We start from the raw sequence: 27,882 nt of genomic DNA, 5'->3' as shown, positions 1-27,882 counted from the left end.
ACTCCGCCATCAGGCACCAGCAGCCTTGGGCTTACTTCGTCAGGGAGAAGAGGGCTTATCCCTCTGAGTCCTCAACCTGAGTCCTGGCTGAAGCCCTTGCTGAGCGGGTCTCAGGCTCCCTTCCTGAGGTGGAGGCTGGAAGACCCAGGCTGTGAGATGACCCTACACAGGAAGCTGGGCTGTAGGACCCTCTCTGGGACCCGTAGCCCAGGAGAGGGTCAGGAATGGTGGCTGGGATGGCACATCTGCCCTCCAGTCATTCTCGTCCTGTTTTCCCATAAGCCCTTGTTGGAGCCCAATGAGACCGGGCAAGCAAGCAGTTGCATACCATACCTGACCTTTGTTTCTTGCCTGGCTGGATCTGGCATCAGAAACTCATGTCCTGCGTTGTACTCTGTGGCTGCACTGTGGCAGGACCACCCCTACTTTGGGGACAGGATGGAGTCGCCCAGAGTCGTACCTGCGGACATCACCTTGGTATAAGTGATTGCAAGAGGTAGAGGCACGAGGTGGCTTGCAGAAGCCCTGTTTCCTTCCTTCCTGGAACCCCATGCCACCTGTGAAACCACACGGGGTAGAGCGACGCTGGGGAGGTTCACACCCTGGCTTGTGTGGTGGCCTACTACCCCTCACCGCCCCGCCTTGCCCAGGGCTGGCCTCTTCCAAACAGTTCACAAGAACAGTAGGAGGAGACCTGTAGCTAGCAGCTACCATGGCCCCACTTCCTGTCCGTGGTCTTGGACTAGAGGCTCTGTCGATCGTGCCTCAGTTTCCTCACTGGGATGGCAATGCTTGGTTATGCTGGTTCCGGTGCTGGTGTGTACAGTGCTCCGAGCTGCTGCCGTTGCATGATCCCCACCTGAACAGCCCTTGTCGTTACTCTGTATAGAGACAGCAAGAACCGAGTTACCATGGAAACAGTGGTAACTGTGATAAACATTGTGCTGTTTGCCGAGAAGCTTCTGTTCACTTCTGCATCCGTCGGTCGGTCGTCAGGGGATGCTACCTGGTTTCACTGTGAGCATGTTTTGCTTCAGAGAGGTCAGTTCACTTGTTAAGGAAGTGGGCTGCCTCTGTCTCGGCAGCAGGGCCTAGGAAGTGGTTTGAGCAGCGTGGTGTGCATGAGGCCTGAATCTCTTCTCGATGCCTCTAGTGATGGGGTGCTTTATAAGGCAGACCTCTTCCTCATGGAAAACTCTGGCCAGCGTAAGGATGTAATTAACTCCACCCAGCTGCTGTCCCCTGCATCTGACTCCTGGACCCCTGGAACTCTAGTGAGACCCAGTGGTCACCATTCTCCCGAGGTGCTTAGCAAACAGCTCGGAGTTCCTCTCAGAAATACCTCTTTGGGCCCCGTAGGTTCACACAGCAATGTCACTTTGGGTGTGGGTCCCTGAGTTTTCAGGATGGCAGTCTGTCTCCTTGGACCCTGGTTCTGTTCTGCCTTTACCCAGAGAAACCTGAGTTCGGCTGAGTTCTGAATTCAACAGGGATTTCTCACCATTTACCATGTAGGTCGTAGGTCCCAGGGATCAAACGGGGTTGGGTGCAGAAGCCGCCTCCTTTGATGAGACATCCCTCTGACTGCCTCTCTAAACCAATTTTATTTTTTAAAGAATTATTTTATTTTACTTCTGTGTGTGTGTGTGTGTGTGTGTGTGTGTGTGTGTGTGTGTGTGTGTGTCTGTGTGTGTGAGTCCACATGCACGTGAATGTGGTTGCCAGAGGGGCCAGATTCCTGGGAGCTGGAGTCACTTGGAAGTGAACTCAGGTTCTTTGGAAGAGCAGCAGTTGTTAAACTGCACATTTGGACCCTCTCCCGCCCCCACACTTCACTTCCTTATCATTCATTCATTCATTCATTCATTCATTCATTCATGTATGCATATGCATGTACCATGCATGCATGGTGTATGTATGGAGGTCAAAAGGCCCTTGTGTCTGTCATTAGGTACCTTCTGTCTTTTGTTTGAGACAGAACTCTCACTGGTCCTTCTTCTAGGGATCTACCTGTCTCTGCCTCCCACCTCACCATCTCCGGGCTTATAGGTGCATATGCTATGCCTGGTTTTTTAGATGGGCTCTGAGGGTCCACAATCAGGTTCTCTCTCTTGCAAGGCAAATGCTTTACCCACTGAGCTGCCTGCCCCTCAGCCCTGGATTGTCTTTTTTTTTTTTTTTTTTTTTTTTTTGGCTAGTTTGGACATGGTTCCGCCATCTCTCCTTCCTGCCTTTGGGACGTGTCCTTGGGGACATGATGGCTCTGATCCAGTCATGATCCAGGCTGCTTTACGTGTGAGTGTGTCTGAGACCACATCGCCTGACCTAGATCACAAGGGCTTCCTTCTCTGTTCTCTTCCCTCGGTTGTACGGTCTTGGTTCTTCCATTTGGAATTCAGCCCACTGAGTTAGCACTTGGTAAGGAAGTGGCCTGGTTTGATGTTGCACTCCGATGCATCGCCCGGGCCTCCTTTCCCAGGAGCGCCCTTCACGGTTGAAAGTGAACAAGTCTATACATCGTGGGGTTCTCTCCGCTGCTCAGTTCTCTTCTGCCGCACTCCGCACCCCTAAGAGCTTGACGAGAGTACCTAGAGGAAGCACGCACAAGGGTGGCTCTTGGTTCTTGGAACTTCGTGGCGTGGGGCCAACACTCCCCTGTGGCCAGAGACACCAAAGTCTGCACTTCCCCTGCAGCTTGGCCCGTTACCAGCTTGTCCTTTATGCTTAGTTTCTGTTCCCACCCTCATTGCTGACCTCAGGCAGAAATAGGGGTAGGGGCAGTCAGCTGGGAAAGGGAACTGAGCCTTTCCTCCTTCTGAGTGCCCAGCATTGGCTGCCTGTGGGGACCGCTCTGAGAGTGGCTGAACTTCCAGCTCAGGCCGTAAGGGATAGGAGACAGGTGCTGTCTGTGAATAAGCTGCCGGCCATTCTGGCCCCCTGGGACTTTTGCGGGGGGTGGGGTGGGGGATGACCAAAGTGTGGCTGGTGCTTGGTTGATCCCTTGTTGTCCTGAGCAAGCTGGTGGCTCTGAGTTTAGATCCCAGCCCCTCCCCCCCAGTGGCTTTGGCTGCCACCAGTTTCCTTTGCTAGATAGCCTATGACCTGTCTTTCAAGCCAAGCCAGGGGACTCAGGGTGAGGCTGAGGCTGAGGAGGGACTGACCCGTGCTTATCCAGTTAGTGGCCAGAGCCACGCTGGTACCCGTGCAGGAGAGGCAGGGGACATTGACTGTGAACACAGGAAATAGAGAAGGGTATGGTGGCAAAGCCGGGGCTGTCTGGTGGGTGGGGGTCTGGTTCAGGAAACTTCTCTGATGCTGTCCTAGTGCCCTGACTGAGGAAGTCGAGGGCCTGGCACAGGCACTGTCACCTCAGCATCATCACCACCGCTGCTGGCCCCTGAGCCTCCTCCACGGCTCACCTACCACACCTGGTGATGGCTGACTGGGATCTTTTGGTTGAGATCGGCCAGGAGGTGAGTTGGTAGAGTGATAGACTAGGATGCAGGAAGCCCTGACTTCTGCCCTCGGCACTGCACAAACTGACCGTGGTGACACACGCCTTTAATCCCAGCTCTCAGGATGCAGGGGCCGGAGGGTCAGGAGTTTAGGATTCTTCAATGACAAGTGTGAGGCTAGCCTGGTCTTCATGGAGCCACGTCCCTGGAAAACACTGTCCAGCCCTGATAACGTTCCTGCCTGTGTCTGAGACAAGGGTCAACTGATGGCAGCTGGGCTGGATGCTTTATGCACTCTGTCTTGTGTCCTCTGGGCGAGAGGCCTGTTCGTTTATTCAGGGTGAGCCTTGAACACATATGTAAGACAAGTGGTTATCACTGAGCCATGCACGAGCCCCAGGGGGCATTTCCCCCTGTCCATTTCACTAAGAAAGCTGGGGCAACCAGGGTCTGTGGCCACCTCTGTGGCCTGCCCATCTCCCTGTTCTGTGACCACCCCCGACCCCAGTCACCTGCCATCTCTTGTCATTCACCATGTTTCCTACCTCTCGCCCTTTGCGCCTGCTCTCCCGGCTGCCTGCCCTCTGCCTGTTCCCACCCAACCTCCCTGTTCAATGCTCATATGTGGTCTATTCCAACTTCTCCGGGCATTTCTTACTGCTGCCCACTGATTTTTTTCTTTGCTTTTTGGCCTCTGTATTGGGCCACGATACCCACCAGGCAGTGTTTTTGTCTGTTTTCTTGTATACTGAGTCTACCTTTGAGGACGCTCAAGATGCCACTCGTATAGCGAGTTAATGAATGAGGGAGGAGACAAGTGAATGTCTCGGTTACCTTCCTATCGATGAAATAAAATATCTCACAAAATCAGCGTAAGGGAGGGAGGGTTTATTGCAGTTCATGGATTTTGGGTACGGTCCTTGAGGGAGGAGCAGGTAGGGGCATAGATGGTCTCTGTGCACGCAGTCAGGGAGCAGACAGGGGTGAATGCTGGTGCTCAGCTACTGTTCTCCACTTCGTTCCGTCTGGAAGCCCCGCCCATATTCAAGGCTGGCTCATCCTGTCAAACCTCTCTGGAAGCGTCCTCCTAGACACCCAGAGATGTATCTTCTAGGTGACCCCAAATCTAGTTGGTTCTCCGTGCAGACCGGCACTCACAAGAACGAGCCGGCAAGTGTGGGCTTTGCTCCCCAGCCCTTTGGCACACTGGTTCGGCATGACTCTCCCTCTGCCGGGGGCCTATGCCCCTGGACTGATCACCCTCTTTTCTGCCGCTTCCCACACTAGGAGTTATCTAAGAGGACCCCGGGCAAACACCCTGACCATTCCGCGGTACAGAGCGCCCTGCAAGCCATGAAGACCGTCTGCTCCAACATCAATGAGACCAAGAGGCAGATGGAGAAGCTGGAGGCCCTGGAGCAGCTGCAGTCTCACATCGAAGGCTGGGAGGTGTGTGGTCAGGGCCCTGGCCTGAGGCGGCTGGGCCCCCAGCGGCAGCTGTAGCTCACAGGCTGGTGCCTTTGTTTGGCCAAGTGGTGGCTTACAAGTGGCTTGAGCTGATTTTCAGTGAAACATAAAATCCAAGATTTCAAGTTCCTGTAGAAAACTTGATAACACTGCCGCGCCTCACAGTAGCTGCCACTGAGACTCCCGTTTCCTTAGCTTCTGTCACTGCGGGCCATGCCAACCCCCCCTCTCCCCCCTCGGTAACTGTGTACCGCCTCGCCTTCCTGCTACCTACAAGCCTTTGTGCTTCTTGTGCCAGCATCGAGGGCAGCATTTGCATATCTCGCTGTATTAGTTTATTTTCCTGTCACCGTGACAAAATGCCAGATGAAAACCACGGAAGGAAGGAAGGAAGGTTTGTTGTGCCTCACAGTTGGGGGTGCAGCCTGTCATGGTAGAGAGGAGCAGTGTCTTCACACAGCGGGTCAAAGCACACTCAGAGGAAGCCAGCAGAGACGAGATAGCTCTCTCCTCCTTTGTACTCAGATGATGATACCACCCACGTTTAAGGTGATCTTCCCTCCTCACAGCCAGAAGTCTAAAAGGTGATTCTAGGTCCTGACAGGTTGATGGGCTCAGACTTTCACACCACCCTGGGTATATGTAGCCCCCACAGTATATGTAACTGACTTTTCTTTATCACACTTACTTGTGTGTGTGCGCACGCGCGTGTGAGCATGGTCAGAGGTCAGAGGACACCCAATAGGAGTCAGCTCTTTCCTTCTACTGGGTGGGACCTAGGCATTGAACTCACATTCATCTGGTTTAGCAGCAAGCCCCTTTACCCACTGAGCCATCTCTTCAGCCTGTATCCAACTCAACTTTCCTAACCCCCACCTCCTACACTATTGAAAGTTTCCTGTGTGTCTCTAGAAAGAGGGCAGAAAATACAACAGACAGGAAAGGCCAGCTCAGCTGGAGGGAGAGATTAAGAGCTGAGATGAAAGGTTCTGGGACAGACATTGCTGTCTGACACCCTCATCCCCACACCGACCCCACCCCCGCCCACCAGGCCCTGGGTGGCCCTGGATTTAATATTCCTTTCTTGTACCCGCCTCCTGACCCTGGATGGAAGGCCTAGCTGCAGAGAAGACTGGGGCTTTGTTCAGAGAATAGGGGGTGACATGTCCCCTGAACTCTCCCTCACTGGTCATCTTCTCCAGGAGAGCCCTCTAGCTCCCAGAGTCCCTTGCAGATGGACTTTGGAAGGGGCATTGAGGTTTGGCCTTGATCACAGTGGAAGGTGGGAGAGAAAATGTTCCCACTTGTGTGAGCGAGAGACCGGCGACCACAGGAGGGCCTGGTTTTCTGTGGCATTAGCAGTACAGCCCTCTGCCTTCCCTGAGTTGGTAGGATGGTGTGTTCAGCAGGCAAGATGACCGGTAAGGCAGCCAACCTGGCATCTGGCTCCTTTGGCTGTAGGGACCACTCATGGCTTTCGAAGCAAGTGCCATGTGGCCTACCTTCCTACTGTGTCACAGGCCAATGTCCTCAGCTCTTCCCAGCCTCTAGACACACACTGGCATGTCCTGGTTGCCATGGGACCGAGGGGGTGACTCCAAGGAGCTCACAGTGCATTTCAGAGCAGGATGTGTGGCCAACCGGGCTGGGTGGGTGGCTTTGCTCCAACAGCACTATTTCCTTCCTGTGCCTTGGACACGTCTGTCACCAGTGCCCTTCCCTAACCCCGATGGCTATCTTGCATCTCTGGAAAGAGATAAGGAAGTGGGGAGAGGGGCTAGAGACCTACTTCAAGTTAGTCACGTGTCGCCGGCTCCTTGGTGTGATTTGGTCATTTGGACCATGCTTGGTGCCAGAGAAGCTGGGGAATGTAGGTCATTGGTCAGACAACCAATGCCTGCGAAACTCGGTGCCCAGGATGAACTGAGGGGAGCAAGGATCTGGGCTATCTGAGCGAGGGGTTCTGAGCTCGCCATGATTCCATTCACTTCCCTCTCCTCAGCTCTTGAAATCTGTATGACCTGGCCCGACCCTCCCAGGACTCCACATAGACCTACTAGGTGCTGGCTCTGTGGACTCCTGCTAGCAGGACTTTCCTACTTCCTGTCTGTGCTCCTCCTTAACACCTCTCCTGGTCTTCTGCCCCAATCTTGTCATTGCCGCTCAGCATACCAGCTATGTTAGTTTGTGTGACACCCATCCCACAGCCCTTGGTAGTGCCCGAAGCTGCACACAGCCTTCTCTGGATCCATCACTCCCATAGTCCTGCCCTAACATTCCCACTCAGCATCTGCCGAGCTCCTCCTGCATCCCGGGGAAGGTCGGTAGGTGCTAATAATCTCCTGATCTTACAAAAGTGCATATCTGTGGGGAAGGCTTAACGTGGCAGATTGCCAATAGATCGCAGGGAAAGACAGACCACAGGACACCCAGACAGAACCCAGACAATCCCTCATGGGACCAGATGCTGAGCCCTAGGGCCTGCCGTTAGCCACAGGAGTTTGTCAGCTCCCTGCACCTCCGAGTGTCTCCTGTAAAGGGACGCGCAGTCCACTGATGGCCCACTCGGTCCTCCATCACATTGCGTTGGCTGTCGGTCTGCTGAGAGCTTTGCCTGTGGAGACCGATAGGGATTTAGGGGGTATGGAGGGAAAGGTGCTCGATGTTATTGTCGGTCTGACGGGGTCTAAAATCACCTCGGAGACAGGCATGTCTCTCAGCCTCCAGGTATGTCAGTGAGGGATGAGTCTGGAAAGATCCACTGTAGTTGTGGCAGGACCATTCCCTGGTTGGGATCCTGGGCTGTGTGATACAGAGAGAGCTGAGCAGCAGGGGCCATTCATGGCTCTCTGCTTCCTGATTGTGGATGGGATGCAGCCAGCTACCCAGACTACCCAGCCGTGATGGACTGTAACCCTGAACTGCGGGGCTGAAATAAACCCTTTCTCCCTTGAGTTGCTTTTGTCAGGGTGTCAGGGTGTCCCCTCTGCAGCAAGGGAAGAAACTTCAGGTGACGTGTTCTTGCTGCTCACGGCTACCCTCCATTGCCCCCTCAGGGCTCGAACCTCACAGACATCTGCACCCAGCTTCTCCTTCAGGGCACTCTGCTGAAGATCTCTGCAGGCAACATCCAAGAGAGAGCCTTCTTCCTCTTCGACAACTTGCTCGTCTACTGCAAGCGGAAATCTAGGTGAGCTGGTGGGACAGGACCAGGCTGTCCAGGAGGCTGGGGCAGGGTCTGGCTGCCCAGGGGATCTGCTGTGGCTGAGGCTGGCCACCATGGTGATAGAAACAGATAGAAAAGGGCAATGCCAGATGGATGGCCCTTTCTCCAGGTGACACCTCAGGCTTGTCAGTGTCCCTCTCTGGGCTTTGCTTTTCCTTCTGAGTATTCCTGGAGATATTCTAAGACAAGTTTGGGAAAGTAGTAAGGAGGTATCTTGCCATATGTTTTTAATATGTGAAGTGGTTCATGTATTAGCATTATGCTTCCGTGGGTCCCAGTCATATTTTCCTTGTGCCCCCGGAACACAGCATCATACAGCAGCTCTAGATGGTTGTGGAAGTTCACCAGCATCCTGAGATCCTAATGTCTCCAGGGTGCAGAGTGGGAGGGGAGAAAGCTCTCCCCGTTGGGCAGGGGGAGAAACAACCAGCTTGTCAGCACCTTCACCTCTCGCTCGCCCTCTGTGGGGACCAGGCGTGAGGGACGGGTGGCAGGTACAGTTGTGTGTGGTTGGAAGTGTCAAGTGGGGTGTGGGGCAGTGGGAAGAGGGATGGAGAGACCCCTGGAGGCTCGGATGGTGGATGGATAGTGGGTTCAGAAGGGAGAGGGAAGAATGTGGTACCTGTGGGGTTGGAGGAGGAGGAAGGAAGAAGGTGATGAGGGATCTGTTTAACCTGGGGATGAAGGAGTGGGGAGCAGATGATCGGTAAAGGAGGGAATGAATGAAGAAGGTGAGGGAGTGGATGAGTGACCCCTTGAGCCTGGTGATGTGGGGGCGAAGGCGGGAGGGGATAGACGAGGGAGGTTGGAAAGGATGAATGGTGGATGAGGAGTCTGTTGCTCCTGGGGATGAGGGGTTGAGAGCTGGAGATGAAGAGAGAATGAGAAGAGATGGGGGAGGGGGCGCAGGGAGAAGAGAGGTTGGTTAGGAGGTGGTTAGCTAGAGTGCGGGTTGGTGAGTTGGGGCAAGCACGGCTGTTGAGAGGAAGATGGGCTGTGGAGGCGGGCATAGACTTGCTTGGTAGATGATGGAGATGATGGAGTGGGGCCTGAGCATAGGAGTGTTGGTGGCTGGTGGGTGACTGAGCGGTCTGCTAATAGGGAGGGTATGGGTCAAGGCTCAGTAGATAGTGGTCAGCAGAGCAGCATGTGCCTGGAGGGCAGGGTTGGGACGATGGCTGCCAGGGTCATTGGCTGGTTCTTCAAATGCACTGTGAATGGGGAGAGGGAGAAAGGAGGTTGGGGAGAAGGGTACTGGGCAGAGGGCGCCTGTCCTGAGAGTGAAACGGTGGCCTTCCAGGGGCTTCTCTGCGCCCAGGCTGGATCGCACGCACGGCATCGTGGTCTTAAGGACTGTAGCCTTAGAGCCTCACTGTGTGAGAAAGCTGGCCACGAGGCACTGGTGGCTGTTCCGCGTGCTCCACGCAGGCTCAGTCTCCTCTTATGCCGCAGGACCCACATCTGTCCTCTGTGTTTGATTTAGAGTTCGGCCACTTCTCAAGCTCCATGACTTCTCCTGCCTGTGCCTCAGTTTCCTTGCTTGTAAAACGGGATGCTACTGAGTGCACCTCACAGGGTCATTGCGAAGGTGAAGGGTGAAGTTAGGGCTGGCTGCTGGTGCCACCCCTATGGACCCCACACTCACCCCTGGGTACTTGGTGTCACCTGTGGGCAGCCCTAGGACACAGAGCCCCTCCTTCTGCCCCTCTTTTTTGTTCTGGGGGTTGGTCCTTCCTGCCACGGGCCTCAGTCTCCCTTTGTGCCATCTCCCAGTGTAGACATGTTCACCTGCCTCTTTCCCAGGTGTTCTCCTGCTTGCTTTGTGCACATCTCCATTGCTGTCTTGTGTCTCCTGTCCTGCTGCGACCACCCCTAGAGGCCTCCTTAGACAATCCTAAGGCTACTATGAAATGTCACCCTGTAACCCTTCCTTGCCCTGGCTGCTAGAGGCAGGTGCTTTTCCCGGAGCGTACTGGGGTTTGGGAAACAGAATATCCCTTTAGCACTCCATGGACAGCTCCCAGCTGCTGGCTGAGCTGGGCTTGCTCAGCCCCTGGCTTCCTTGCCAGGCCCTTCTTTCTCTGTCACCTGTCCTGGGAGGAATAGCAGTGACTTCCTCCATCTTGGCTTCTGCTGGGACTGTCGCCGGCTTTCCTGTGGCCAGGCTACATCCTCTAATGGCCACTCTCTTCTTAGTGACACAGGGAACTGGCCCTAGGGAAAGGGTACACTTGTCTCCCGAAAGGACCAGGCATGAGGCCAGTGTCCTGCCTCTAGATTAACAGCCAGAAGGAGTGACCATAGGAAGTACCTGACGTGGCCAGGCAGCTGCTGGCTCAGTTGGTCCCTGTCTGGGATGTGGGTGGAGCAGTCTCCATCAACAGTGGCACGGAGTATCCTTGCTGATTTAGAAGCAGAGGCCTCCCTTCGGCCACCAAAGGAGGAAGGGGGTGTTTTAAAAGTCGACCTTCTCAGTTACAGTAGGGGAAACTGAGGCCCGGAAGAGCTAAGTCTCATATCCCGTTGCTGCCCACTCTGTTCTGAGAGGCCAGAGTTAGCACCAGGCTCTGCTGCCGCCGTGTGACTCTGGGCGAACGCTGTTCTTGTGTCTGTTATGTGGGGCTGAAGCACTGTCGTCCCGGAGGGCATGCTTTACAGAGCGAACAAGACGCGTCCAGGCACCACTGGGAAGTGGCTGGGGTGGTGAAGGCTCATGGGTGAGGCTGAGGAGACCATTCCCCTTCCGCTTCCCTTGGATGTTTTGCACGCAGCTCACATGCGTCTGAGCTCGTCTTGTCTTCTGGACAACACTCCTGTCCCAAACTTATCCCTTAGTTCTTCCTCATTCCCAGTAGGTGACATTAAGGTCTCTGTCACTTAGGATTCTCTGAGAACAGACCAGCAGGATGTATGTGTGTGTACATAGGACCTGCATGCTCACAGACTGAAGCACACTCATGTACACAGGCAGATAACCACATATGAATTGATGCATATCCATACACACGTACACCCATGCATTCACACATGTTTGTCCTGCATATGCAAACATACGTACTCGGGCGTATACAACATCTACATACTTGCATGTATTCCCAGATATCAGTGTACCTGCATACACTTCAGATGCACACACATACGTGTACATGCATGCATACCTGTTCATACATGGAAGCAGAAGGGTGGACTTTGGGGTGTACACAGACACACCCATGCTTGTAACTTTATAATAAAGCAGAGTTCAGGCAGCCAGTCCCTGAGGAAGCACAGGGTCCCTCTAACTCTCACAGCATCTGTTCCTCACTCATCACAGACCCTTGGAGCCTGGGTCTGAAAGCCACACTCATCCCCCACTGCTGCAACCCTCACCACTTGACTTGCACATCCAGCAGGAGCCCAGGTCTCCCCCAATATAGCTGCGTTCTCAGGGGTGTCTAGCCACATTGTGGTCCAGGGTCCTCAGCCTACTCTGCACACCCTGCGTGACTTACCCAGCTGCGGTGACTTGGCCTCAGGTAGAGAAGAGAGGTCTGGCCATAGCCCTAGCTGGCTATGGGTAAAGAAGGTCCACCCAGTGGATCAAGGAGGCACAGAGGGGTCTTGCTCCGACTGGTGTCTCTCTCTGTGCTCTATACCACCTCTCCCAACAGAAGACAAGCTCTCCAAGATTTCTCGTGTTTCCCTGCTGGGCCAGCACTGAGCAGAGTGCCTGGCACCCACCGGCCATTTGTGAGCACTGAATATGCGGCCCCACTTGGTACCCTGTCCATGGGAAGCCCTGGCCAGGCGTTCTTTTGTTTGGTGTCTTAATTTGTTTGGGTGACTGTAACCGGTATCTTAAAGGACACATGTCTTCAAGTGTCTGCCACGTGAGAAGCCTAAGGGTTTAAGGCACCAGGAGACCAGTGTCCAGCAAGGCTTCTGCTGCGTCCTGGCCTGGTGCAAGGGGTTGAAGTACCTCTTCGAGGTCTCTTTGTAAAGAGACTCATCCCATTCATGAGATGCCACCAACCTCTGCCGTCTGCCCACCTCTCCTCTCAAGGCCTTATCCCCCCCCCACTCTTAATATCAGAGTTTGGAAGTCAGCAGATGGATGTGAAGGGTGCCACATTCAGGCTGTAGTGACTGAATGTGTGGGCTACAGGGTCCCCCCAAGTGAAAGCATGAGTTGGGGGTAGGTGGGAGATGGGTAGGTGAATGAATGGATAACATAGACGGGTGGTTGGAAGGTAAGTAGATGGATGAATGGGGATGATAGCATATGGATAGGTGGTCAATGAAATGAATAGATGGATGAACGGATTTGCGGGTGGGTGAATGAATGGGTGGGTGGATTACAGGTAACATCAGTAGATGGTTAGAGCTGAGTGGGCAGGTGAGTCCTGGCTGGATTATGGATAAATGGAGTGTGTGTGTGCATGTGTGTGTGTGTTTGTGCCTGTGTGTGTGTCTGTGTATATGTGTGTGTTTATGTGTGTGTGTCTGTGTATATGTGTGTGTTTATGTGTGTGTGTATGTGTTTGTGTGTCTGTGTGTGTGTGTCTCTGTGTGTGTCTGTGTGTGTATGTGTTTGTGTGTCTGTGTGTGTGTGTCTCTGTGTGTGTGTCTGTGTGTGTGTCTGTGTGTCTGTGTGTCTGTGTCTGTGTGTGTCTCTGTGTGTGTGTGTCTGTGTGTGTGTGTGCGCGCGCGTGTGTGTCTGTGTCTGTGTGTGTGTGCGCGCGCGTGTGTGTCTGTGTGTGTGTCTGTGTGTGTCTGTGTGTGTGTGTCTGTGTGTGTGTCTGTGTGTGTGTGTCTGTGTGTGTGTCTGTGTGTGTGTGTCTGTGTGTGTGTCTGTGTGTGTGTCTGTGTGTGTGTGTCTCTGTGTGTGTCTGTGTGTGTATGTGTTTGTGTGTCTGTGTGTGTGTGTCTCTGTGTGTGTGTCTGTGTGTGTGTCTGTGTGTCTGTGTGTCTGTGTCTGTGTGTGTCTCTGTGTGTGTGTCTCTGTGTGTGTCTGTGTGTGTGTCTCTGTGTGTGTGTGTGTGTGTGTGTGTGTGTGTGTGTGTGTGTGTGATGGTTATATGGATGGTGGATATACAGATGGTAGGTGAGTGGATGCTGGCGTATGGACGGTAGGGAGATGGTTATAGATGGATGGGTGAGCAGGTGGATATACGCTTGTCTTCTCTATTCTGGTTTCAATTTGAGAGGTACCATCTGTTAGAAATCAGTGCCCGCTCCCACTTGCTAGCCCAGGGGACTGGGTTTCTGTACTTCCTGTTGGTCTTCCACGAGGTCCCCATTAACTGAAGAATGGATCTGCGAGGTCAACAGAGCAATCAACCGATTTCCAGATGAGAAACAATGGCCAGCAGAGAAGAGACTCACCCAAGTCGCCTGCCCACCAGCAGACACCCCATGTGCTTCACCCTAGCCCGGAGCTCCTCCCTGCCCTGGGCACGCCCCTCTATGATGCTGCCCCTTGTAGGGAATGCTGACTTACCATTGTCTTTCAGGGTCACTGGGAGCAAGAAATCTACCAAGAGGACCAAGTCCATCAACGGCTCCCTGTACATCTTCAGGGGTCGGATCAACACTGAGGTCATGGAAGTGGAGAATGTGGAAGACGGGACAGGTGGGCCCTGCCCTCTCCTCTAAACCTCTCTCTCCCTGCCCTCCCTGGCGCTGTCTGTGATGTACGTCTCCTGTATTGTTGAATGTAACTTACCTGAAGAAAAGCACTAGAACTTAGCAAAGTACAGTCCTGGAGCTGAGAACTCAGCACAGGGCAACCCAGCCCTTCTGCCCCATAAGTGACGATGTCTTCATTGAGTGTTTCCACCATTTTGTTCTTCCTTTATGTGGATGCATGTTTTGCCTGCCTTTATGCCTATGTGCACCATGGGTGCAGTGCCCATGGAGGCCAGAGGAGGGTGGATGCTGTGGAACTCGAGTGGCAGATGGTTGTGAGCCACCATGTGGGTGCTGGGAATTGAACCCCGGTCCTCTGGAAGAGCAGCCAGTGCTCTTAACCACTGAGCCATTTCTCCAGACCTACACTGTCTGTGCTTTATAATACAGTCCTTTTTTTTTTCCTGCTTAAAAATATTTTTACTGTGTTTGGTACAGTAGTGTACACCTTTAATCCCCAGCACCTGGGGCAGAGGCAGGCTGGTCTCTGTGAGTTTGAGACCATCTGGTTTACCTCGTGAGTTCCAGGCCAGCCAGCGCTATTTAGTGAGACACTGACTAAAAACAAGTCATTACCTCCTCAGCCTCCCTTACCAGGTATTTTTCTTTAAATTCCTCTGGCTTTTAAACTTATGCATATTAAAGTGGCTTTAGATGTATGGTGGCTATATGGACATGCTTTTGTAAGCAAATAGTCATGTGGTCTTACGTGTTATACCTGGCTCTCGTGCTCAGGGTACTGACCCTGGGTTGCATTCATGTCTCACATAGTGCTGGACAGACCCTGTTTCCTGTGGTTGGATAGCACGCACTGCAGGAACAATCCACAGGCAGGCGACCAACTTAGGATAGTTTCAGCCATTCAGTACTGGGACGAGAGATACTACATCTCAGTAGATGTTCTGTGAGCCTATCTGGGGAAGATTCTGAGTGGTTCTGGGCCATGGCACACCCGTAGGCCCTCTCCTTAGGTTCAGGGTGTGGCAGGACTCCATATTCCTAGGTACCGTTTGACATCATGCTTTCAGAGAGGGCTGCTTTCCTGAGCTCTGGGCAAGAATCTCCCGCCACTATGCTTATGCCCACATAAGGGGTCAGGACACCTGTGTCACTGTGCTGTCGGAAGGTGGTCTGTGCAGGTCTTCTTTGTCCATGAGAGAGAAGCCAGGAGGGAGCACTTGCTGGGGAAAGGCAGGAAGAGCACTTGCTGGGGGAAAGGCAGGAAGAGCACTTGTTTAGCTCCCCAGGCCTGGCCCTGGTGGTGGCCATCGTTCTGTGGGTTTTTGATTGTTGCCATCTGTGTACTGACCCATGTTTGCCTCCTGCCCCTACCAGCCGATTACCACAGCAATGGCTACACCGTCACCAATGGCTGGAAGATCCACAATACAGCCAAAAACAAGTGGTTTGTGTGTATGGCCAAGACAGCAGAGGAGAAGCAGAAGTGGCTGGACGCCCTGATCCGAGAGCGGGAGCAGCGAGAGAGTGGGTGCCTAGACTGGCCCTGGGCTGCCGCAGAGGGTGGGGGGCCTCTCCTCTCCCAGGAGGAGAACTGTGTATGTGGAGGTCTAGGTCCCTTGCAGAAGGGTATTTTGTTGGGCGGGGACCTCTGCGACTACGTTGGGACCTGGTAGCAACAGTCAATTGCACTACGGTCCGGAGGTGGCTTCCTGGTCACCCTGAGCCTCTGGAAACATCATGTTCTCCCCCTCACCCCCACTACTCAGGTGCTTGCCCAAGCATTTGTATGCTGTCACTGAATAGGAATCTGGGGGATGGTCCTTGTCACAGTGGAGAGCCCCTTAGGACACAGTCACTAAGGTGGTTCACAGAAAGACAGCGCAGGGGTTGAGGTGAGAGGCCAGGCTTGGATGCTCTCTGAGCCATGACTGGGCCCTAAGATGTGCAGTCTGGGAACTAACTTGAGAGCCTGGGACTTGGGACAAGTTACTTCAGTGACCTGAGCTGAGGTGGATTCACTCTCTTGCTGCAGATTCTGACTATGTTGCCCAAGGCTGTGGAATGGCCATCCTTGCAAACTCAACATGTTTCTACCCCCACAGTCACCCCTGTCCCCCGGGTTTACACAGAAGCAAACAGGGCCTCAGTTTCCCCCATGCACATCCCGCCGACCTGAAATCCCAGCTGTTCTATGGATCACAGACACCTCATGTTTGCCACAGTTCCATCACCCTCTGAGCCCGTGTCGCAGGCTCTCCTCCAACCAGTGCTGAAGCACACCCTTGGTGCCACCCCTGAACCCCTCATCGCTGCTCTCTGTTCAGGAGTTCACCATAGTCTCAGGCCTGCCCTTTAACACGGTCATCTAGGCCAACTGCCTCTCACCCTGCTCCATACCTCCCAAGTCACTGTCCCTAGCACGGTGTCCCTGCCTATTTTCTAGAGAAAATGGGGCACTTAAATATCAAGCCAGAATGTATTAAAATGCCGGGAGGCCAGATAGGCTTTTGGCTTTGGCCTTTGGATGGTCAAGGGCTGAACCTCTGAAACTGCTCAGGCCTGGGCGGGGTCAGTCCTGGGGTAGGGGCAGGGAGTTGGCCTGACTGGGTGGGACTGAGCAGTACTTTTGTGGTTATAATCAAGAGCTGGGGTTAGCACAGGGTTTATGTCCTTAAGAGGTGTGTGTGGTCCAAGGGGGGCCTTGTCCTTAGAAGTGAGTGCTGTCTAAAGTTCAACCTCAGGGCTGGGCGCACAGGGCTGGGCTCACACTGTGGTCTGTGGTCAGAGTTTCAGATTGGAATCCTGAGCAAAACATTTTGGGGCAAAATTTTGGTACCACGTTTTCTGTTCAGATGGCATAGTTCCCCGGGCCCCAATTTCTTGTTTGTAAACTGGGAGTCATTGTGTCTCTTTTCTCTGGGGCATGGGACATGTGTCTGGGACTGGGAAGCACTTATTCACTGATACTGTTATTGTCTAGATGGTGGGGATCAGAGAGCGCATGAGTAGAGTTGGGGATGGGGATATGGCATGGGGGGCAGAGCTGTGTGTGTGTGTAGTGTGGAGGGACAGGACAAGGCTTTGGAGCTTAGCTCTGAATTAAGGCACCACCAGTTAACCAGGACTTAACCTCCGTGGGTCCCCATCTAGTCTAGCAGTCCCTGACAGGTGTGTGTGGCAGTAACCAGGGGTCAGGAAGTGCTCCGCAGCTATGCTAGGTTGAAGGCGGGAGCCATGAATGCCAGAGGCCCCCTGGCTGCCTCCTGTGTCCCCATGGCAATCATGTCCCCATGCAGGCCTGAAGCTGGGCATGGAGCGCGACGCATACGTCATGATTGCGGAGAAGGGGGAGAAGCTGTATCACATGATGATGAGCAAGAAGGTGAACTTGATCAAGGACCGCCGACGGAAGCTGAGCACCGTCCCCAAGTGCTTCCTTGGCAAGTGAGTGGCTTGTGTGCCCTTATCCCCAGCTGGCCACCTTCCCATCCCACCCTGCCCCACACGCCCTTTCTTTTGCCCGAGACCTCCTCACACAGCCACCTAATGCCCCTCAGGCCTGTGGAGCAGGCTCAGATGAGGGTCAAGGCTGGCAGCGCTCTGCCAGGTCTGTCCGCTGCATTTGCTCCTGACCTGCTGTGCAATCTGATTCCTAAGTACAGGGTAGAGGCCGAGATCTTCCTGACTCAGTGGGCTAGCCACACTCTTTCCATCTGTGTTCTGTTCTGCCACGGTGTAGGCGTAGGTCACTGGGGCTATGTTTAGAAGATGAGGGAGATGAGGTCGGGTGGGTCTGATGTGGGTCTGAGGCAGGCTGGAGCTCGGTGGCCAGGGCACTGAGGAGGAATAATGTCGGTTGTCCTGGGAGGAAAAGATGAGATTGGAGACCCATGTGTGGGGCAGGCGTTTAGATAGTCTGAGTCAGGAGACCTGCCCCGCGGGCCACCGTGTACACAGAAGAGGCTGAGCCGATAGTATTGGGGAAGGGACAAGTCGAGGCCTCTGTGGACAGTGGCCAGCAAGGTGTGTGTCCCTCGGTAGGGAACAGTTTGCAGAAGCAAGACGACCTGATGGAGCCCGTGGAGGGCAGGAGCCGGAATGTCAGGGACTTGGGTTTAGATGTATGAAAACAGAAAGCCCTACTGGGTGTCCATGTTGCCCATTGGAGCCTTTGGAGTTAAGAAATAGCCCAGGGTAGGCCTGAGGCCTGGCATTAAACATGCCAGGGCTGGGTGTTGGGGGAACCAACACTTTTCATCCATTGTCCTTGGGGGCTAAGAGTCCTGGCTCTGCCTCTCTGAGGCTCTGTGAAAAGGAGAACACTGGGCCCAGGAGTTCTGTGGGAGCTAGCTGGAGATGGTGGGAAGGGCCTGGAAGGAGCCTTTTCTCTAGCAGTGGCCCGCCCCGCTTCTGCCCCGGGGTATTTATATGGGAGAGCCTTCCTGCCAGCCCAGCCGGATGGGATAACCTGTCTGTGATTAAGGCTTCTGAGGCCTGACTCCTCAGGAAGGATTAGAGATTTCTCTTGCTGCCCATTTGAACCCTAGCCAGCACTACAGCTCATGTAACCACAGGGCCCAGAGGAACTGACTCCCCATTAAGAGGCAGCTTCTTCAGGCTTGGCTTCCCTCTGCACCTGCCTGAGCTTCCAACACCCCTTCCCAGCCAGTGTGCAGCTCCAGGAGCCCCTGGTCCCTCCTGTAAGGAGAATAAATAGGTGGCTGCAACACAGGCCCTCCAGCCCTTAATCTGATCTACGGCATTCATTTCAATCTCTCTTCAGCATCTTCAGTCTTCCCCAGTCATTGCTTTCTCTCCTGTCAGCTACTGGAGGGCGACAACCTGGCTGTGGACTTACCCTCATAGCCTTTTAAGCCTTTCAGTCAGACTGGGTCTGCGTCTTACTCCCTGTGCCTTCTTGCTGCATGACTTTGGGCACTGGGTCTCCATGAGTGATAATTAAGGAAGGAGAAAGACTGGAGGATGCAGTGGGAGAGCAATGGGATTGCAGTGGGAACACAGTAGGGGTGCAGTGGGAACGCAGTGAGGATGCGATTGGAACACAGTGGGAATGCAGTGGGGATGCAGTGGGGATGCAGTGGGAACACAGTGGGGATGCAGTGGGGATGCAGTGGGAACACAGTGGAGATGCAGTGGGGACGCAGTGGGGATGCAATGGGAACACAGTGGGGATGCAATGGGAACACAGTGGGGATGCAATGGGAACACAGTGGGGGTGTAGTGGGGATGTAATAGGGACACAGTGGGGATGCAGTGGGGGATTCAGTGGGGGACACAGTGGTAATACAGTGGGAATGTAATGGGGAACACAGTGGAGATACAGTGGGGACGCAGTGGGGACGCAGTGGGGATGCAGTGGGAATGCAGTGGGAATGTAATGGGGAACACAGTGGAGATACAGTGGGGACGCAGTGGGGACGCAGTGGGGATGCAGTGGGAATGTAATGGGGAACACAGTGGAGATACAGTGGGGACGCAGTGGGGACGCAGTGGGGATGCAGTGGGGACGCAGTGGGGATGCAGTGGGGACACAGTGGCACATAGCACTGCACTGGCCAGAGCACTGAGAACACGTGCTATGGCCTCCATTCACATCATCATGTTACAGGGACAGGTGTGAAGAAGTGGCCAGTTTGTGCCCCACTCAGAAATGAACAGACTTCACATTTCAGTGGTAAAATCTGTGTACTGTGGGAGAACATTGTGTGTGTGTGTGTGTGTGTGTGTGCGCGCGCGTGCGTAGGTGTGTGCGTGTGCATGTGTGTGCGTGTGCGTGTGCACCTGCCTTCCAGCATCCTCAGATTAGAGAGACAAAAATTAATTCCTTCCCTCCCTCCCTCTCTCCCTCCCTCCCTCTCTCCTTCCCTCCCTCTCTCCTTCCCTCCCTCTCTCCTTCCCTCCCTCTCTCCTTCCCTCCCTCTCTCCTTCCCTCCCTCTCTCCCTCCCTCTCTCCTTCCCTCCCTCTCTCCCTCCCTCCCTCTCTCCCTCCCTCCCTCTCTCCCTCCTTCCCTCTCTCCCTCCCTCTCTCCTTCCTTCCCTCTCTCCCTCCCTCCCTCTCTCCCTCCCTCCCTCTCTCCTTCCCTTACTCCCCTCCCTCTCTCCTTCCCTTACTCTCTCCCTGTTGCCAGCCAGCAGCAGGAACTGAGCAGGCAGACTTCTGCCCACAGGGAGATGACTGTCCCTCCAGGAATCAATCGTCACAGAGGAGTACACAGATTAATAAAGGGTCCCCGGGCCAGCGAACCCCACAGGCAGTTGTGCACTGATGTAGAGGGAGAGCTGTGGAGCGGACTCAGCCAGGGTGGGTGAGATAGCTTCCTATCGGAGGTTACATTCCAACCAAGGTCTGAGTGACAAGTGTCGGCCACAACAAGGCCAAGAGGAACAGCTGTTCTGGGCATGGCGTGGCAGATGCAGGAGTCTGGTGGCTTTCGTGAGCCGTGGCACTGGAGTGGCAGGAGAACTGAGTTGGTAACTCTTGGCACAAAGCCCAGGAGTCAGCAAGGCGGCATCTGGTGGCACCGCCTCAGGGGTCAGGCTTTACTTCAGGTGTTCAGGGAGGCTCAGTGGGGTAGAGAGGTGAATTGTGAGAGCTCAGGACCAGTCAGGACAAGGTGTGCCAGTTGGGCAGTTTGGGAAGGTTATGTGGAAGGCAGAAGCATCTGCTGCCTCCCTCAATGGTGCTTAGATGTCTCGTTGTTGACATCCACACACTGGGGGCTCTGAGGTAGGTGGCTTTGCTGCAGCAGCTCTGTGTGCATAGCTGCAAGCAACAGAGACCAAACTGGGCATAGCGTGGCGGCACACACCCGCACTCTTGGCACTGAGGAAGCTGAGGTATGAACAGTAAGCATTCAAGGCAGATCTGGGCATCATAGCAAGATCCTGTCTCAAAAACTGACCGATCGACCACAGACAACCGTTAAAGACTTGTCGGGGACTGGGAGATGATATAGCAGGTAAATGTGCAAGCAGGAAGGGCTGAGCTTCAATTCCTAGCACCCATGTAAAAATCTGCAATCCCGGTGCTAGGGAGAGGGCCAAGATAAGTGGGGCTTGTCAGTAGCAATGGAGACCTTGTGTCAAAATAATATGGGGAGTGATAGAGGAAGACACCCCAATATTCACCTTTGGCCTCCACATAAACACACACAGGGCCTGACAGACATCACCAGGGACATCGGCAGGGACTTTGTGCCTGGGACTCCCAGATAGCATCTCCACCGCAGGCTCCAGGCAGGAAACAAGTGATCATTCTGGGGCGTGTGTGGTACACGGAGTCTCTGATCAGACGGTGCTCATGGAAGGATGGCAGATATGTGCCCCTGTGTCCTCTGCGCCCAGCCTTGGCCTTGACCTGCAGCAGGCTGAACGGTGCCCATTGGGCAGGGCTGAGGGAGAACAGAAGTTGGCACAGCCTAGCTGTCAGTGGACTCTGCCACTTGATCTCACCTCCACCTTGTACCCCCAACCTGTCTCAGTGCCTCCCACTGCTGTGGGGACATCTTTCTGAATGCCTGGGCCTTGTTCATAATCCCACCCAGAGCTCCTGTAAGAACCCAGCTCCCTGCCCCTGCCTGTCACTCAGAGCTGCTGTGCACTCTGATGTCCAGCTTGGACACTCCCTTCCCTGCTGGCCCGGTACAAGTGGAAGCCTGGGGACAGCATTGAACAACTGGGAGCTTCGTAGGAAATAGCAAATTTCCTTCTCTGCCCCTCCCCTCTCTCCCAACGAGTTGGATCCACGAGGTTGTGGTGGGCCCTTTGAGGAACGCCTTCAGCTTTGGCTGGCTTGGCAGTCTCCACTTGGCCAGCACCCCCCCCACCCCCCGTTCAGAGTTCGAGGTTCCTGCATAAGAGATTAACTTTATCTGGTTTCCCCTCTGAGTTCCAGCTTAAAGTTTCACAGGATTAAAAAGTCCACCCGCTAATTCCAGATGTCCCTAGGCAAACCACTTGCCAGCCACATCCTGTTGAGTAGCGTCCAGCTTGGGACAACTTTGCTTTAGTTGTCCCAACACGCTGAAGACCCGGCTTGGTTTCCCAACTGGTAGCGAGACCCAGTGTGGGCATAGTCACTGCTCAGTTGCTCTCCTGAGTCTGTCTTCTGCCCCCTGAAGTCCCTTTGGGAATGCCTCCTGGCCCTCCTGTGGCCACAGGGCTGTTCGTCCCTATCAGAGGTGACCCCGGATAGGACAGCCGGTGAGGAACCTTGCTCTGGTTCTCCGGCCTCCAGCCTCTGAGAGTGCTCGCACCGGCATCTGTTTGCCTTCTGGGGTTGCTGGCAGTCTTCGCCTTGCCCCAAGAGCTGGGACTTGGAGAACAATGGAGTGGAGTGTGAAGGGGGTGGCGTGGGGGGCGGTTAGAGGGACTCAGAACTTGGAAAGTTCCCACCCAGGGTGCCGGAAATGTACCTTTGTCTTTCCCACATCCCTGGGTGTCTCCTGGGCTTTCTGAATGCCTCATAATACTGCTACCTACAGAAGAGCAGGTCCTTCCTCTGCCAGCACTAAAAGCTAAAAATAGCGTCCCCTGCTGTAACCGGAGGTGGGGCAGCTGGTTTCCATAGAGGGGGCTGGGCACTGCTGCCCACGCTGTGGGTGCTGCTTGCTCCAGGCTCACCCTGTTCCGCTGGCTCCAGTGGGCTGAAAATCTCTGCTGAGCCCAAGAGGCCACAGGGGCTGGGACCTCAGTCAGAGGCTTGGTACGTGGAGGCAGAACAGCTACCTGTCGCATCTGTGTCCCCAACCTTCCTGCCTGCCGGTACCAGAACATTCCTTCTTGCTCATTCCCCACTTGCTGTGTGGAGGACTCTTGAGTCTCCAAGTCAACGGACTTGGAGTCTCAAAGGTCAACGGACAAGGTCAACACCTATCAGCGAGGGCTTACATCCTGGGTGTCTGTGCTCAGGGAGGGGGCTGGTAAGCACAGGCAGATCTGCAGACAGTGCTTGTACAAAGAGGAGGCATAGTCAGGCCGGCAGGCTGCTGTGTACAGGGCTCCCTGGCGGTGATGTGGACTGTTGCCCCTTGAAGAGGTGACATGAAAGGACCCAGGGAAGGACATTTCTAGGAAGATGGAGCAGCAATTTCATAGGCCCAGAGGCATGATGGGGTCTAGGATTTTGTTTTTAAAGAAGGGAACAAGGATGAGTGAGCCAAGGCCAGGGATGGGAGAAGGGGACACAGGAGAGGAGACTGGGCTAGGAACGACGTTCTAGGAGTGGAGGCGGTGGCCAGGGTTGGTACACATACTTCTGGGCAGATGTGTGAGACAGTTGAGGCAGAGTTGAACTACTTTCTGAGTGAGGCAAAAGCTATGGGAGCACTGTGAGGACAGAGAGGGTGTGATAGGAACACTGTGAGGACAGAGGGTGTGATGGGAGCACTGTGAGGGCGGAGAGGGTGTGATGGGAGCACTGTGAGGACAGAGGGTGTGATGGGAGCACTGTGAGGACAGAGGGTGTGATGGGAGCACTGTGAGGGCGGAGAGGGTGTGATAGGAGCACTGTGAGGACAGAGGGTGTGATGGGAGCACTGTGAGGACAGAGGGTGTGATGGGAGCACTGTGAGGACAGAGGGTGTGATGGGAGCACTGTGAGGGCGGAGAGGGTGTGATAGGAGCACTGTGAGGACAGAGGGTGTGATGGGAGCACTGTGAGGACGGAGAGGGTGTGATGGGAGCACTGTGAGGACAGAGAGGGTGATGGGAGCACTGTGAGGACGGAGAGGGTGATGGGAGCACTGTGAGGACGGAGAGGGTGTGATGGGAGCACTGTGAGGTCAGAGAAGGTGTGATGGGAGCACTCTGAGGGCGGAGAGGGTGTGATGGGAACACTGTGAGGACAGAGGGTGTGATGGGAGCACTGTGAGGACAGAGGGTGTGATGGGAGCACTGTGAGGACGGAGAGGGTGTGATAGGAACACTGTGAGGACAGAGAGGGTGATGGGAGCACTGTGAGGACGGAGAGGGTATGATGGGAGCACTGTGAGGACAGAGAGGGTGTGATGGGAGCACTGTGAGGACAGAGAGGGTGGGATGGGAGCACTGTGAGGACAGAGAGGGTGTGATGGGAGCACTGTGAGGACTGTGAGGACTGTGAGGACAGAGGGTGTGATGGGAGCACTGTGAGGACAGAGAGGGTGTTATGGGAGCACTGTGAGGACAGAGAGGGTGTGATGGGAGCACTGTGAGGACAGAGAGGGTGTGATGGGAGCACTGTGAGGACAGAGAGGGTGTGATGGGAGCACTGTGAGGACTGTGAGGACTGTGAGGACAGAGGGTGTGATGGGAGCACTGTGAGGACAGAGAGGGTGTGATGGGAGCACTGTGAGGACAGAGAGGGTGTGATGGGAGCACTGTGAGGACAGAGAGGGTGTGATGGGAGCACTGTGAGGACAGAGAGGGTGTGATGGGAGCACTGTGAGGACAGAGAGGGTGTGATGGGAGCACTGTGAGGACTGTGAGGACTGTGAGGACAGAGGGTGTGATGGGAGCACTGTGAGGACAGAGAGGGTGTGATGGGAGCACTGTGAGGACAGAGAGGGTGTGATGGGAGCACTGTGAGGACAGAGAGGGTGTGATGGGAGCACTGTGAGGATGGACAGACACGGTGTGGTGGAGCACTCTGAGGACAGACAAGGTGTGATTTGAGACACCTGGGCCTTCCTAACTTTCCAGTCAGCTTTCTGGGCCTTGGTATGGCCTTCTCCTTATTTTGTGAATTTCATCTGAACTGCACACCTGCATACATACATCTATACAAACAGACACGCTCATTTAATATCCATGCCATCTAGCCATCCCCCCCCAGCTATCTATGGTGTACCTCCACCATCCACCCAGCATCCCCCCTCAACCTCCACACCTGCCCGTCTACCCAGCATTGTTCTCTCTGATGGTTTATCCATCTGCCCGTTCTTCTTATTTACCTGTGTACCACATGGCCATGTATCTATTGGCTTATGCCTCTGTCCATGTGGATAACTCAGGTTACTTTCCACATCCATCTATTCTCTGTCTGTCCATCATTCATCTCCCGCCTACTCATCCATCTTGTCATTCCTCTATCTGTCAGTTCGTCCATCATCCATCCATCATCCGTCCATCTGTTTGTCCATCCATCATCTGTCCGTCCATCTGTCCATGATTCATCTTCTGCCTACTCATCCATCCACCCACTTGTCATCCCTCTGTCTGTTGGTCCATCCATCATCCATCTATCCACCCATCCATCATCTGTCCATCATCTGTCCATTCATCATCCATCCATCATCTGTTCATCCAGCCATCTGTCATCAGTCTGTTGATTCGTCCATACATCATCCATCCATCATCCATCTGTCAGTCCATCCATCCTCCATTCATGCATCTATCTAGCCATCATCTGTCCATCCGTCCATCTATCATCCATCCATCCATCACCTACCCACATCTACTCATCTGTCCTCTCATCCACCCATCCATGCACCCACTCACAAGCTATGCACACACCTATTCTGTCAATCATTCATCCACACACCTATTCTGTCAATCACTCATCCACACACCTATTCTGTCAATCACTCATCCACACACCTATTCTGTCAATCACTCATCCACACACCTATTCTATCAATCACTCATCCACACACCTATTCTGTCAATCACTCATCCACACACCTATTCTGTCAATCACTCATCCACACACCTATTCTGTCAATCACTCATCCACACATCTATTCTGTCAATCACTCATCCACACACCTCTTCCACTATTTACCAAACATCCACTGTCCATCTAATCATGCACCCAACTGTCCATCCACCTCCTACCCCTTTCCTGGGTGACTGAGGCTAGCCCAGAATTATTAGGCACAAACAAGCCTTACCATGATTTCTGGGGCTATGGTTTTGTGTGCAAGGGAAAGATTTGCCTGCTATTCCTGGGGTGGGTGGGGCCAGGCCCATTTGTTCTGGTTCCGGGGCTGGGAGCCATCTCCCTGCATCTTCTGTTTCTGGCAGTGAGTTTGTCGCCTGGCTCCTGGAAATTGGTGAGATCAGCAAGACAGAAGAAGGGGTCAACTTGGGCCAGGCCCTGTTGGAGAATGGCATCATCCACCACGGTGAGTGGGAGCGGGTATGGCGAGGTAGGCTGCGTGTCAGGGAAGCAAACCTGTACCTGCGCTTCAACACAGGCTCAGGACCATGGCTGCCCCATGACACTTCTCTGGGGTGACAGAACTGGTATTCACTTGAGTACCAGCAAGGGGGGACTCCTCAGAAAAGCAGATGGCTGGGAAGTAGAATTTTCCACTTGCCCCTCCAGGGAGAGCTAATTTGAGGATGTTTATTGGGTATTTCTTGCAGTTGGGCACTTGCTTGCACAGCCGTGGGTGGGACAGGAGAAAAGCCCTGTCCTCACAGAGCTGACGTTGTGCTTGGAGGGGAAATGAAGGTGGTAGATGGTGCCATCACAGCAAGAGTTAGTTGTGCTGGGGAGAGGAGGGAGTGGCAGTCATGCCGTAGGGGGTCAGTTCTGGACAGGGGTTTGGGACGTCTCCCCTGGAAGTGAAGGAGGCAGATAGGTGCTATGACTCTAGGAATGGGGGACAACCAAGGCACAGGGGGGATGCCGAGTGCTCTACAGGGAGCACCAGAGAAGGCAGTGAGGCTGCCTCCTGAGTGGACAGTGGCTTGTTAGGAAGCCACTGAGGTCAGAAGTCTTGGAGCTAGGGAAGGGACTTGGCTATGGAGTCTGCGTGGGCCCATTGAGCTAGCCAGGAGCCACTGAGTGTCCAGGTCGGGGGAAGAGTCTGTTTTTAGAGTCTGGGACTCTTGGCTGTACAGAGCCTGCTTTGGGGTCTAGGTCTCCAGCAGAATTGAAAGGTAGCCGTCAAGAGGCCAGCAGTATGGTCCTTACCCCGGAGTTCTTGCTTCCTGTTCTTTCCAAGGGCAGGACAAATCAGAGGCGCCCACAGATGTCTAGCTAGGTCGCCAGTCTCTGCCAGGCTTGTACGAGCCGTGGGCCTCACGTCCCTTGATGTACTGGGGGAGCAAAGGGTGGAGACGGAGGGCGGGTTTCCCCAGCCTTACCAGTCCCTGGGTCCTTCCAGTCTCCGACAAGCATCAGTTCAAGAACGAGCAGGTGATGTATCGCTTCCGCTACGACGACGGCACCTACAAAGCCCGCAGCGAGCTGGAGGACATCATGTCCAAGGTAGGACGTCTCCTTGCAGCCTGTGGCGCCCATCCAGCTGGAGGGCCCTGCAGCCTGCCCCGCCCAGAGGGCATGGCTGATTCAGACCCTGCTCTTGCTTGCAGGGCGTGAGACTCTATTGCCGGCTTCACAGCCTGTACGCCCCCGTGATCAAGTAAGTCCCCCTGGCCTCCCTGCCTGACACTAGCAGAACGGCCCCACCCACATCCCCATCTCTCTGAGCCTCTGCCCCCTTGTCCATCAGACATGGTTAATAACCGACCTCTTCCATCAGACTGTCAGGATAAGTGAGTGAATCCATGGGAAGTGCCAGAGCGTAGGAAGGGACAGGCTGAGTGGATCTGCCTGCTGGTCCCCAGCTGTGTGACCTTGGACAGTCACTCAGCCTTTCTTCTACTCACCGATTCTGTCTGAGGCAGGTTATAAAGCAGGACGTACCTCAGGACCTGTGCACTTGCTGCTGCTATGGGATGCTCTCTCCTACATACCAGCTCCCATTTCCCCCTTCCTTATTTTCCCTGGGACGGGACAAGCAGTCTACCTACCACCGAGTTCCATCTTGCCCTTGACCACCTTCCTGACACCCGCCCCAGGGGCTCTCCATACTTCCTGTCAGAGCCATGCTTCCTTATCCTCTGTGTCTATATTGCCCCTCCCAGAAACCTCCTGTCCTAAGGTTTTCAGATGCTCCGGGTTGTGGAGTCTCCTTTTATTTATTTATTTTTAAAAATTTAATGAATCTTTTGATTTTTGATTTTATTGGCTGTTCGAATCTAAATTCAAATGGTTTTGTCGGGTGTTCCACCAGGACCAGAGTTTGTTGAGTGAATAGTTCTCTTCCTGCCAAATGGGCCTTGCAGCCCCTGGCATCTCCTGGTGCCCTGGGG

The 27,882-nt window shown here is 54.2% G+C and overlaps 1 protein-coding gene across 2 annotated transcripts in view; it reads left to right on the top strand.

Moving 5' to 3' along the window:
- The window catches only part of Prex1 (phosphatidylinositol-3,4,5-trisphosphate-dependent Rac exchange factor 1), a 150,431-nt gene that overhangs the window by 87,364 nt on the left and 35,185 nt on the right, over positions 1-27,882 (top strand). Inside the window, exons 1-9 of one of the 2 annotated variants that reach the window (XM_087652402.1) lie at positions 3,326-3,473; positions 4,743-4,904; positions 7,979-8,112; positions 13,641-13,759; positions 15,151-15,300; positions 17,073-17,220; positions 25,801-25,901; positions 26,892-26,995; positions 27,100-27,149. In XM_087652402.1, the coding sequence (XP_087508528.1) occupies positions 3,435-3,473; positions 4,743-4,904; positions 7,979-8,112; positions 13,641-13,759; positions 15,151-15,300; positions 17,073-17,220; positions 25,801-25,901; positions 26,892-26,995; positions 27,100-27,149 (1,007 nt within the window). In that variant the 5' untranslated portion in view covers positions 3,326-3,434. 2 annotated transcript variants of the gene reach the window in all.

Source organism: Rattus norvegicus, chromosome 3, assembly GCF_021556685.1.
Source record: "Rattus norvegicus strain SHRSP/BbbUtx chromosome 3, alternate assembly SHRSP_T2T, whole genome shotgun sequence".
Lineage (NCBI taxonomy): Eukaryota > Metazoa > Chordata > Mammalia > Rodentia > Muridae > Rattus > Rattus norvegicus.
The sequence above is the reverse complement of the archived record's forward strand: the minus strand, read 5'-3'. Positions and strand labels throughout refer to the sequence as shown.